The sequence below is a fragment of the Caretta caretta genome, chromosome 13, assembly GCF_965140235.1.
Source record: "Caretta caretta isolate rCarCar2 chromosome 13, rCarCar1.hap1, whole genome shotgun sequence".
Lineage (NCBI taxonomy): Eukaryota > Metazoa > Chordata > Testudines > Cheloniidae > Caretta > Caretta caretta.
Window position 1 is genome coordinate 6,363,153 of NC_134218.1, and position 12,017 is coordinate 6,375,169.

At 42.6% G+C, this 12,017-nt stretch overlaps 1 protein-coding gene across 5 annotated transcripts in view; it reads left to right on the plus strand.

The window, feature by feature from the left end:
- The first annotated feature begins 349 nt into the window (after positions 1-349).
- CHRNA4 (cholinergic receptor nicotinic alpha 4 subunit) overlaps positions 350-12,017 on the plus strand; it is a 34,020-nt gene continuing 22,352 nt past the window's right edge. Inside the window, exons 1-4 of one of the 5 annotated variants that reach the window (XM_048820389.2) lie at positions 350-882; positions 2,162-2,313; positions 8,070-8,114; positions 8,212-8,321. In XM_048820389.2, coding sequence (XP_048676346.2) covers positions 822-882; positions 2,162-2,313; positions 8,070-8,114; positions 8,212-8,321 — 368 coding nt within the window. In that variant the 5' untranslated portion in view covers positions 350-821. Of the gene's footprint in view, positions 883-2,161; positions 2,314-8,069; positions 8,115-8,211; positions 8,322-12,017 lie in introns of those variants that run through there. The other 4 variants (XM_048820390.2, XM_075118691.1, XM_048820391.2 and 1 more) reach the window with 4 other exon arrangements.

Genomic DNA, 12,017 nt, shown 5'->3' on the forward strand with positions numbered 1-12,017 from the left:
AGGCCAAAAATGTCCACAGTCACTTTACTTTCCCTATTGCTTTCAAAATAAATAGAGTGTAAAGAACTTCTGATGAAAATTTAATTTTAATGGGATAATGAATAATAATTAACTGGAGATCTGGGGCCTGCTCCATTCAGATCTGTATTGGGGTTCAGGCACCATAAAGACTGCAGTTGAACCAAATTCCCTTCCAGTCTGGAGCCCTGGCCTTTGAGACTCACCCCCCATTCTAAAAGTCTTCCTTTCCTGCAGCCTGTTTGCTGAAGTACACGGATTCTCTCCTCCCCCTTCTTTAGACAGGAGGTGGGCAGGTCCAAGTGGATTAAATATGCAAACATACTGTACTATCCCCCTCTGTTCTGCCAAGGGCTTTCACTGGCTTGCATGGACCATCAGCAGCGACCAATCTGAGCAAAGAAAAAACAAAGGGGGGGAAACTGCAGGAGCTCTGCTATGAAAATCGGGCAGCAAACAAACGAAGCAAGCAAACCAACCCCTGTCCTCCAGAGAAAGGGAGGAGGAGAAAACCAAAGGCGGCTGTCTCGTTAAAAATAGAGCTCGCAGCAGCACCTGTGAACCCCTTCAAGTATCTGCGCGGATTTGTGTCCTAGGAAAGAGACAGACTCACAAACGAAAGTGCTGGAAATTGCTGTGAGCAAAAGGAGGCAAATAAACCGACCACCCCCTCCAAGAAACTGGTGTGGGGGGGGGGGGGGGAAGGAGTCTGAGGGAATGACGCTGGAAGATCCAGAGACTCAGAGAAGAAAAGTTGATGCCAAGGGAGACTTTGCAGTCTAGAAACTGAGCTCCGCTCCGCGATGGGCTTCCTAGTTTCTAAAGAAAACCTTCTCCTCTTCCTTTGGGCGAACGTCTTCCCTGGTAAGTTTCAGAGCAGGTTTCCCTGCGACCTTGGTCAATTTCCTCACCCCAGCCAGCATCCCCAGCTCTGGCTGGAGATTGTCCTATTGCAAGCAAGGAATACACCCCCCCCCCCCCAAAAGAACCACCTGCTCCTTTCCATTAGATCCCTCGAGGACCCACCCCCGGCCCTCACACACACACACACACACACTTGCATGATCCTGTCTTGCTTTGTGTTGATTTTCTGCTTCTTGGGTGGGAAAGGGTTAACCCCCACTAGGGATTTAAACGCCCGAGTCCTGCTCTCCTCCCCCCCCCCACTTCTCCCCAGATCCCCCCCCTGCGTCCCGCGCCTTTGTGCGCATTCAGCAGGGAGCAGAGACGTTTCCTGGCAGCTGCCCCCCGCGATGCTGGGCTTTAATTTTTAATAACCAACAGCGACTCCCGAGTGAACGGGGAACTACTCTCTGCAGCCTCCAGCCTTTCCCGTCATGCGTGAGGGGGACTGTGCTCTTGAGCTAATTCCCCGCCCCAGACCCTGTTCGCCTTTTGTCTCTGCACAGCTGTTGTAGCCAAGAGTGACCCCGCAGTTACTGGACCAGGAAATTCTTGCTTTGCTCAGGGGGTTGACATTTGGTCTGATGGTGGTCATTTTTGATGTTTAATCTCCATAATCACAGACTCTCTCTTTCACACACACACACACACCCCCGATCTGATGTCCTGGTCCTATTTCCCCCCTGAAAACCTCTTCTTGCCCTGTCCAGAGCAAGTGGCCCTTTCACTCCATGGTTCAAAGCCTGAAGCTTGCTAATATTCTCCCAGCTGTTCAAGCAGGGGGCTGCTTGGCATCCTCAAAGAGGCAGAAACAATTTAACAGGAGGACAGGCCAGGCAGTCTATTTCAAATGCTTTTTAACAATCTCCACCTCCCACAAGACAGTTCCTAGATGCTGTTCCATGCTACATTATGAACTAACCATGCCATTGTATATGCTGAAAGGTGGTGTCCTGTCACTGGTATGTCATTGCCATGTCATGCCCACCTATATTCCTTTCCTCCTCTACCTGTCTGCATTTTTAATGTGTCCATCACCATGGTATCTAGGTGCTGTACATATATAAGTAAGACTTGCATCATAGTCTGTCTGCCAAAGGACAGAAGGACTGGGGCCTATTCAAGGAGAGAAGAAGTTGAAGCACTTCCCCCCCCCCCTCTCTCCTCCCCAAATATCTCTGCTCTGGTCTTCCTAACTTACAGACATTTCACACTTTCATGTCTCACACTTTCCCTGCAGTGTGCAGCCATGTGGAAACCCGAGCCCATGCAGAGGAGAGACTCCTGAAGAAACTCTTCTCGGGCTATAACAAGTGGTCCCGACCTGTAGCCAACATTTCGGATGTGGTCCTCGTCCATTTCGGATTGTCCATCGCGCAACTCATTGACGTGGTAAGTGAAACTATAAGCAGTGGAGATTTTAGGGGTCATGGGGGAGGAGCGATTCCAGATACAAGCCAGCCTGTGCAGTTTTTGCTGACTTATTTCATGATCAGAATATGAATATCTTACTGATGCTGAAGAACAGTTATCCATATGAACTGTTCTATTAAAAGTAATGGGAGAACTCATGCGAATAACTGCTCATCAAGGTGTGCAGTCTGGTGGTCTTGTATTGTTTATTTATGAATTATAGTAAAAAGTGGGATGCCGTTTCTGAAACCAAAGGAAAGCCCAGGGTATAAAATCCAAAGATATATCTATTAAGCTCAAGAGGAGTTTTGAGGGAATGAATTTTGGCTGAGTAACAAACAAGTAATGTGTTTAGAATTTGATCTATAATTAGTATTCATAATACATAATCGTCACAAATAATAGTTTACACCTCTATTATTTATCTTATCCAAGGATCCCAAAGTTCTTTCTTCACATGGAAAGTCCTTTGGCTGCTTTGAGGCATAGTGGCTGAGACAAAATGTTCCTGCATGTTTTCTCAGAGGGAATCTACATGTATACAACATATAGATGACATACAAAATGGATTGATTTTTATTATGAGTCAGGCGTATGCATTGGCATGGTATTTAAAGGACATGATTTTATGGCACTGGGAGCTCAATTTTCAAAGAAGAAAACAGGTGCATGATTGCACACCCACACAAATCAGCATTTTACTGTTCTAGCATGAGTGTGTGCACAAGTACCAATTTGCACATGGAACTCAGATACTAATTTTGCATGCCAGCGTGTGTGTCTGTGCCCATGCATACCTGTTTTGAACACTGAATTTTTGGAAGCTGTGTGAATTATTTCTTAAATAGAAACCTATATGTACACTATGTTCTTATGTATGTGACAGAGAGAGAAGAAAGATCATACAGGATGGTATAGTACACAAGAATGATTGGCATGAGTTAGTGCTTATACGCAAACAGTAAAGCTATAAATGAACTTTACAGGTCATTCCAGATGAGTGCTTATTAACCCTTTATAGCATACCACACCATCATGTACTCTCTATATGTCACCTATGTGACAGAATCACTATTTTTGAAATGGATTAGAGAGAAAGAAATATTAGTGCCAACTTTCATATTCCTCCTTCTGAGAAGCTAAGCTACAACTATGTGACTCAGATAAATATTCCAGCTATTATAATTTACAGACCTCTTAAAAGACCTGTAATAATTTTTCCACCCATAATGTTACCATGATCCCTATGGTTCTTCCACTCAGAGAGTGCTGAGTTCTGTTGGGAAGAATAGACAGTCCCTTTTCCAGTGGTAGGAAGGTCCAATTTCCAGCCTTCATAAGTCATGAGATCTCAGGCCTTAAACTTGTCCCTGGTTGAATATTGTCCATATTGGGCCTCATGCCATTGTAATTTTGAGGGGTAAATTCTACTTTTGGGTAGAAATTAGAAAATGGCTCTGTGGTGGGAGGTTTAAAAGAAGGGTGTATTTTTGAAGCTACATTCATGTTTGGGATGTTGGAGGTAGTCACAGGTAGACTAGATTGGTGGTCAGAGTACAGGAGAGAGGACTGTAGATTAGTGATAGATGCACATGGTTCCGCAATTTATCACATTTATAACCACGTTATATGCAGCATAAAGATATCTGTGCAGTATACAATTTAATATAGGTAGTTGAGAAATGAATGGCATATGTGCATGAGGGGTTGTGTATCTTTTTAAAAATAAGCCTTTGCTCAAACAACTTCAAAAAACAGAGTTGATTATTTTATTATTATCATTGTGATAGCAGCTAGGAGCCCTAGTCATGGACCGGGACCCCATTGTGCAAGGCGCTGTACACACACAGAACAAAAAGGCTGAGGAGCCCAAATCTGTCATTGATGATATTTAGGTTGTATGCATTTCATCTGAATAATTGATAAGATTAAAGATGGTACATCAACGATTGTGGTGGCATAAGAGATACTTTCTATTATGCAACTGCCCAGTCATGGATGGTGAGATCAATACTTGTTCTTTGAAGTGCTTTTCTTGTCTTACCTAGGAAGAATAAACTCTGTAAAAGTCATAATCCGGTGTTTAAAACTGCAGTCAATAGGCAGGGCTGTAAAGCAGCTGAGGTTTAGTTTATTATTCCCCATCTCCTTCAGTAAGGTTCTCTCTGTTCCTGTATAACCCTTTCCCTGATACAATTCCTGTATCATGTTCCCAGTCCAGCTGAGTGTCTGTTTAACGATCCCCCTTCTTACCACTGCAGCATTTCTTAAGAAAACTTAGCATGATTGTCAGACATGGTGTTAAAAGCGCAGCCTTCCCTTTTCAATGGAGTTTGCGTCTCCTCTGGACACGTGTCAGTGGCAGAAAGTCAAAAAAAGCAAAAACAGGATCAGTATTCAAATTCTGACTCGGACCGAAAAAAGCCAGAAAACTCAATATCAAATCCACTGTCCTGCTGTGTCCTTACTTCACCCTGTTATGCTGACCTCAGTTTGGTGCTGGACTAACTGGCTATGAGACTAAGACATGGGTTCAAGAACAGACTAGATAGACCCCGTTTACCTTCTATGCCCCTCTCCGCTGGGTAGCATGGAGTGCAGTGTATTCACCTTGGGAAAAGAGACCATGCAGTTAAATTCCACCCAGGGCTACCACAACCCTTCTGTTCCTCTGTTAATAGCGAGCTCAGAAAAACACTGCCATCTGAGCTCTTTTGAAGCCAGGCCAATAAGGAGACAGAACAAACATCATTAGTTTTGCTGCAGCACCTTAAACTGGGAGAACTGAACCGAGTCCAAAGCACTTTTCTTTGGTTATTTACACAGAAGCTGTAATTAGCATGCAAGCAAACTAGTAAACATTAAACAGTTCAATTAAATTGTATTAGTAATAGCTGAGCAATTTGCCTGCCACGCATTGGATTTCATTTATTTGTACATATTTATATTTTGTAGCTTAACACTCCATTCATGTTTAGCACAGGAAAGAGCCTATTACCCCAAAACACACGAAGAGCTGTGTAGATGATCGGAGCTATCATCAGATTGTGCGTTTGCAGAGTGACTCGCATATTTTTGGTCACTAAAGCAAATTTGTAGTGTTTTAAGTTAACATATTTTGTAGAAACGTAAATACTACAGATGCCCAAGTTTTCAGAACTGCACAGACAAAATGCACATGAACGCTGCTTGACTGCACACTAAGACCTGGTAACTGTGCAGACAAAGGACTCACTGCACATGCAGCTGGCCACGTACACAAGCTTACTGCATTTGTGTGTGCAACCGTGGTAAATGCACACAGAAATGATCAAATATACATCTAACCAGCTATGTGCTTATGTGTTTACTGCAACCGAGTATCTGTTATGTTTATACAAGGAAATATTTCCCAAAGTGCCTAAGGTGGTGATTCTCAAAGGCACAAATGACAGTTAAGCGCCTAACTCCCCTTGACATTTCTGAGGCACTTTTGAAAATCTCAACCCTGGTGATTTAGGAGTGTAAGTTCCTTTCGGTGGGACTTACGCTCTTAAATAGAGCTGGGTGAATAGTTGGTTTTTCAGTTCACTGGCAGTTCTGAAAAATTAAAATAATAATTTCAGGTCAGACCAAAAAGGAAATGTTTATACACTTTTGGCAAATTGAAAAGTTGAAAAAAAATTGTTTTGGGTCAAATGAAATGTTTCATTGTGGCTTAGAGCATTTTAAAACATTTATCTTTTTAAAAAAAAAAACTAAAGAAAATATCTAAATGAAAATCCATTTTGAATTGAAAAATCAAACCATTTCATTAAAAAATGTCAAAATGAAATGCAGATATTTTCAGAATTTGGGGTTTGTTTTTTTGGAATGAACAATTCAGCGAAATGGACATGAATTTGTGAAACATTTTGGAATCACGGAATCTACTTTTTCTGCCAAAAAAATGTTTTGGTTGAAAAGTTTTGGCCAGCTCTGCTCCTGAATCCCTCAGGCACTTTTGAAATTTTTACCTATAGTCCCTATTATACTGGAATCTAAGCAATGACCAACCTGGTACTTACATGCCCAAAGTAGATGCACAAAATGCATGGGTTTTTCTGAGAATTTGAGCCTTAATTCACTCTAGGTATAAAGAAATGCAAGACAGATTTTTTTTTAAAAAAAGAATGAAACCGTGTTGCACTCAGAAACAGGTCTTGGAGGAGTGAATTACTCAAGAGACTGGAGGATATAAAGCCTTTAATTTCTTCTTGACCAGTTCAAATCCAGCCCAAGTTGGTAACAATCAAAAGTTGTCACCTCCTGATGGCTTTTCAGTGACCTATATGAAAGGTCCCCATGGACAGATGTCCAATTTGCAAATGCTATTCTCACTGGTGGCACCAGTTGGCACCTTTATTGGCAGTTCCATAAGAAAAGCTAAGAGACTGAGCCATCATCTCTTTAGACGGTCCCTGCAGGTTAGATCGGGCAGGACACTGAGGGGAAGATTTCACTGTCATTGTCTCTCTTGTGGATATAAAGAGGGTTTCAGTCTCCAACAGTCTGCCAATTTAGCTGGCACTTTTTATCAGTGCTAAATTCATTTTTTATAAATGAGAGAGAGAAAAGCAGGGGTTAGGAAAATAAGAATTGTTTTCTAAAGAACACTTTAAATTAAATGGCAATGCTTGTGTGAGCAATCATTGCAGCTGAGAGATATCCCCTAACTCAGGGAAAGCATATAGTTTAGAAGTAAACAAATAGCTAGTAGAAAAGCTTTAGACTCTACACTTTCAGGGCAAAGTGTCAAGATATGAATACAGGTAAACCAACCCACCAGTTCTCACTACACGTCTATCTGAAAGCTGCCAATTTGCAAGAGGAATTTCCTTATATTCTGTGATGTGTGAAAACCAGTGTGCTCTGGAGGAATGAGGCAAGGGCTAAGGGCCAGGGGGGCCTTGGTTTTAACCTTAACCACCTCAGCTTCCTTCCTAGCACAGTACTATAGTGTGTTCTCTGTAGAACACACTTTGGAGAGAAGAGATGCATGTTAGAGCTAAAGGCAGAGAGCCATCGATAATGGCCTGAAACTCAAGAAGGGTAAGTGCAGATCAGGCATAAAGCATCACTTCCAAGCAGTCAGAACAATTCAGGAAAGGAAGTACTGGGGAACTGTCTGTGGACATGTTCGAAGGTAAATCGTACAGGGGCCATATCCAGATACCCCCACCCAGCCCACGTCTGTAGCCAGACTGGTATTCTGCCCTGCCAAGGGAGAAGTTGCAAGGGGTATGTGGTTAGTTCTCAATAGGACAGCTTCCCTGGAAATCCCTGTGAAGCTGTGTTCAGCGGGCAACTGGGGGAGAAGTGATGGACTAATGTAACAATCCTACCCCCATTGTGGTGGGGGGTGTATTAGAGCTGTGGATTCTTCTCCTCCTCCTCCCCCCCCCCCATGGTACTGTGCTGAGCTCATCTTGGCTGGGCCTTATAATATCCTTCAAAACAAAAAAGTCTTCTTAGTACACACATTTCTCAGAAAATCTGTCAAACAAATCCAAGTTGATCGTCTGCTGAGACTGCCTAGTCTTAGCCTCTGGTGTTTGGTGGTATCAGACAGGTGCGTTCTGTCCCATGCTAAACTCCAGGAACATCAGCTTTTTTAGCTGAAAAAATATATTTATTGCTGAGATTATTTCTGATTACAAAAATGGACTACACTAAACATGCCTCTGCTTTCTGAGCTTGTGGCTTTTCCTTTTCAGGATGAGAAGAATCAAATGATGACCACGAACATGTGGGTGAAGCAGGTGGGTGAGCCCAAAAGGTGTTTTCTTGTATTGGTTTTCCGTGTATATTTCAATTCTAACTCCTCCCAGTCCCTGGTAATGGATGTGTTTTTCCCAGGAGTGGTATGACTACAAGTTACGCTGGGATCCTCTGGAATATGAGAACGTTACATCCATCCGCATCCCTTCAGAACTCATCTGGAGGCCGGATATTGTTCTCTACAACAAGTGAGTCTGAGCTCCATCGCTGGAAGGCGACTATTCCTTTAAAAAGCTGCTCCGCTCTCTGCATTGGGGAGATTATCGTAATTTTCTCTCCCTATTCTATTTGATACTATTCTAGAATATCGAGCTTCTTATGCCACCATCATTGCTGTAGGATCTGAGCACCTTCAAGTCATACGCTAAGCAACATGACTAACATCTGTCACATTTGGTTTGTTCTCCCTCTCTTCTTGCTCTTCCTCTCCCTAGGGGAAGAACTGTGCATGCAGTGGAATGTTTTGTTTGGGAAGGGTTTTGTTTTTGTTTTAAAGGCACCATCCCTATGGTGACAAAGCTATTGGAACCTTCCGTCCCATTCTAATAACCATCCACCAAAGCTCTCTTTGCTCCACCACCATCAGTTCTAACAACGAATGTCTGAAGAGGGTGTTAAAAAGGGGATAAACTGGGAGAAAGTCATGAGTACCCTCTGTCCAATATAGGCTGAAAAAGGACCCTAACGTTGTCTGGTTCTAAGTGCTAATGGGTTATGGTCTCGGTTTCACTTGAGAACCTTTCCTACCTGGGCAACAGTGTAATATCCACTACCTTATACCTGAGCGGTTCTCTGTAGAAAGTGATAGGAGGAAGGGAGGAGTGTTTCTGCAAAATTGTTTGCAAACTTACCTGCAGCTTCTTGGGCTGGATACTGTTTAGGGATCATTATGCAGGTTCTGGGATTGGTCCAAGGAACCTCTAGTGTTGTTTGTAAATAAACTGTTGTAGCTGGATCTGTGTGTGTGAGATCTGGGTGTCATATGGACACATATGGCAGGAGAAGGTGGTTGCTTTCTTTACTTGATACCTTTGGACAGTAGTGGCCAAATTTGGTTCTCAGTGAGCCCTATGCAAGCTCAGTGTCAGGCTTTGCAAAGCCAGAATCCAAAAGAGGAGTAGCAAGGGCATTTTAGTTGAGAGATGAGATATCAGCACCGTTCAAAAGTATGCTACCTGGGTGATGGAAATATCAGAATTTGACTTTCACACATTCCCGATTGCAAGGGAATGTTGGTCAAATCTACCAAAGTAATTTACAAATATTTTTGTGAATAAAAACATTGAGTTTGTTTGGCCGTGAACTGTGCGATCCTGTTATGCATTGTTGGTGCCGATTCAGATTGCTGCCTAGTACTGATGACAATCCTCATGATTCCTAAAAGCATCACAAGTTTTAACATGAATTATTATTTCTCCAAAAAATTCCCACAGGAAAGTGTGTCATGCATGGTTGGATATTCACTATTAAATCATTCTCTTCTTCTAAAAGTTTCCGTTGCCCAATGAGGGATTAGAAACAATGCCATGTGACTGGGGGCGGGGAGGGAACAAACAAACAGCAGGGATATGAATAGTCAATGGGCTACATCCTCAAATGAACCATAATTGACCTGTAGCATATCTGGGGCAGGAGGGAGCCATGGTAAAAGTAACTCTTAGCAGCCTTTTTGCTCCCCCTATTCCGTAGCTGACCAGAAACAGCCCTTGGCATAACTTTATACCCTACTGTAAATTATACCAGCTGGAGCACCTGGCCCTACCTTCTCACATCTTTGGCATGCCCCCTATATATTTGAGGCAGGGACACATTGGGGTGGAATGAGGCAGAGTGACCTGTGCAGTGCTCTGTCCAGTTCTTTGCCGGTGGAACAGTCCCTATGAGATAATAGCATTGATTGGATACACAGATTAGGCATGTAATCGCACATCTAACTTCTTAGACAACCTGTACACGTTAGTGCTAATGAAAGCGCAGAAGAAGCAGCTGTGTTACAAACTGCAAAAAAAAAAAAAAAAAAGCTTTATCTGAAGCACAGAATCTTCTATTCTTCCCAAGCTGGTTTAAACAGGACTGCTTCTCCCTGAGTTCTTCCCTTTTTCTCTTGGCTGCTTTCATTGTAACGAAGCCACTTGTCATTGGCTGAGGTCTTAAAGGCTTAGCAAGGGCTCTGAGCAGCTTCACTTATTGTACTTCAATATCCAGGCTCTGGTTGTTGGTGCACACACCGCTGTGCTTGGCAACCCTGGCAGAATGTGTGCTAAGTGCCCCTGCAACAGCAAACAGAAATGGCTTTTTAAACAGGTAACATTTTGTGACTGAGTTTTGACAATGGAACGGTCTTCGTTTTTAATTAACAGTTGCATGGTTCCAATTCAGTACGTCTCTAAGAAACGATTGAGTTAAATATATATCTAGAGGGTTTGCAGCTTTAGAGACTATTGAAACGATCTTTTCCATTCTCCAGGAGCCTGATCCTGACCAGTGCTGAGCTTGCAGCTCTGGCTGAAATCATCAGGGGTGGTGTGTGCTCAGCACCTCTGAAGATAAGCCCTATGTAATTATTAATTCATGGGCACTCAGACCTTCTTATCCTAAAAGCAGGCACAAGCTGAACACTAATATATGATCAGTGGCTTAGACTGCAGCCCAGGAAATGTGCGCATAATTTCCTGCAACCTTAACATGCACGTGGGAGTCCCTGTTTCTGCACCAACCAGACACAGAAAAATACAATAGCCACGTTCAAATCTTTTTCAGGTAGCCCCTGAAAAAGCAGCAAACCCAGCTACCAATGGAATGGGATTAGAGCCTGAAAATGTTAGCAACGGAATAAGAAATAATGACCCTGCTTCTCCTTTATGCTAAAGACCAATTTATGATTAATAAGAATTAATCATTGGAATTGCAGTCACACCAGTCATGGCATTGTTGTAGGCACTGTAGAGACACAGAGCAAATAGACAGACTCTGCCCCGAAGAGTTCACAATCGACATGTAAGGCAAGAGACTACAGAAGGATACAACAAACTAACAGGAGGGATACAAAAAGATGCAACTGCGTTGTAATGGCAGTGATCACTGCACACCAGCTGCCTGACCATGCCGGGTTTTTTAAGGCACCTTGGCAGAGAAGTTTTAAGAAGGGATTTGCAGGACCGTGAGCTTGCCTGGAGGATGATTATAGGGATCTCCTCCCATGCGTTATATCTTTCTGGCAGTATAAAGGGACCTTAAAGTAGGTGCAAATACTTTATGGTTACTATAAGGCCCCTTTATACTGCCAGGGGGGGGTTGGTGGAACTTTTTGCGGAAAAGGCCCAATGGTCTTATTTCAGTGTTTAACCATTTCAGTGTGACTCATTTTGGAAGGCCCCACTGTGCTTACAAAAAGAGTTCTGATATTCTTCTTTTGGATGAGATGCTTGGGGGGAAAAGCTTCTGTCTATGACTCTACACAGAAGTCTTCCTGGTTTTTAACCTCTGGGAATAGATAGAAATGATGCAATTGCAATTAATTTGAGATTTGAATCTTCAAGGAAATCATACCCCATGTTGTCAGTGATTCTCTTATCTGAGCTCATTATTCTCTAAAGCTTCCATTTATGCACTCTAGGGCCCCAAATTAAGTCAGTAAATTTGGCCAGTTTGGCCTATAGAGTTGTCAACATTCATAAGGAATCTAAAACCAAACTAATATCCTAGGGGGAAATTAATATGCTGTTGGATTTTGCAAGCTTGATAAAATAAGCTCTAACACTGTAAATTGTCTCTATTGGACATGACAAAGCATATGTAAAACAGAGGAATATGATTTCATAGTGAAAAGACAAAACCTCATTTCCTTTATTTTCTTTCCAAAGAAGGCTAGATGTTCCATAATT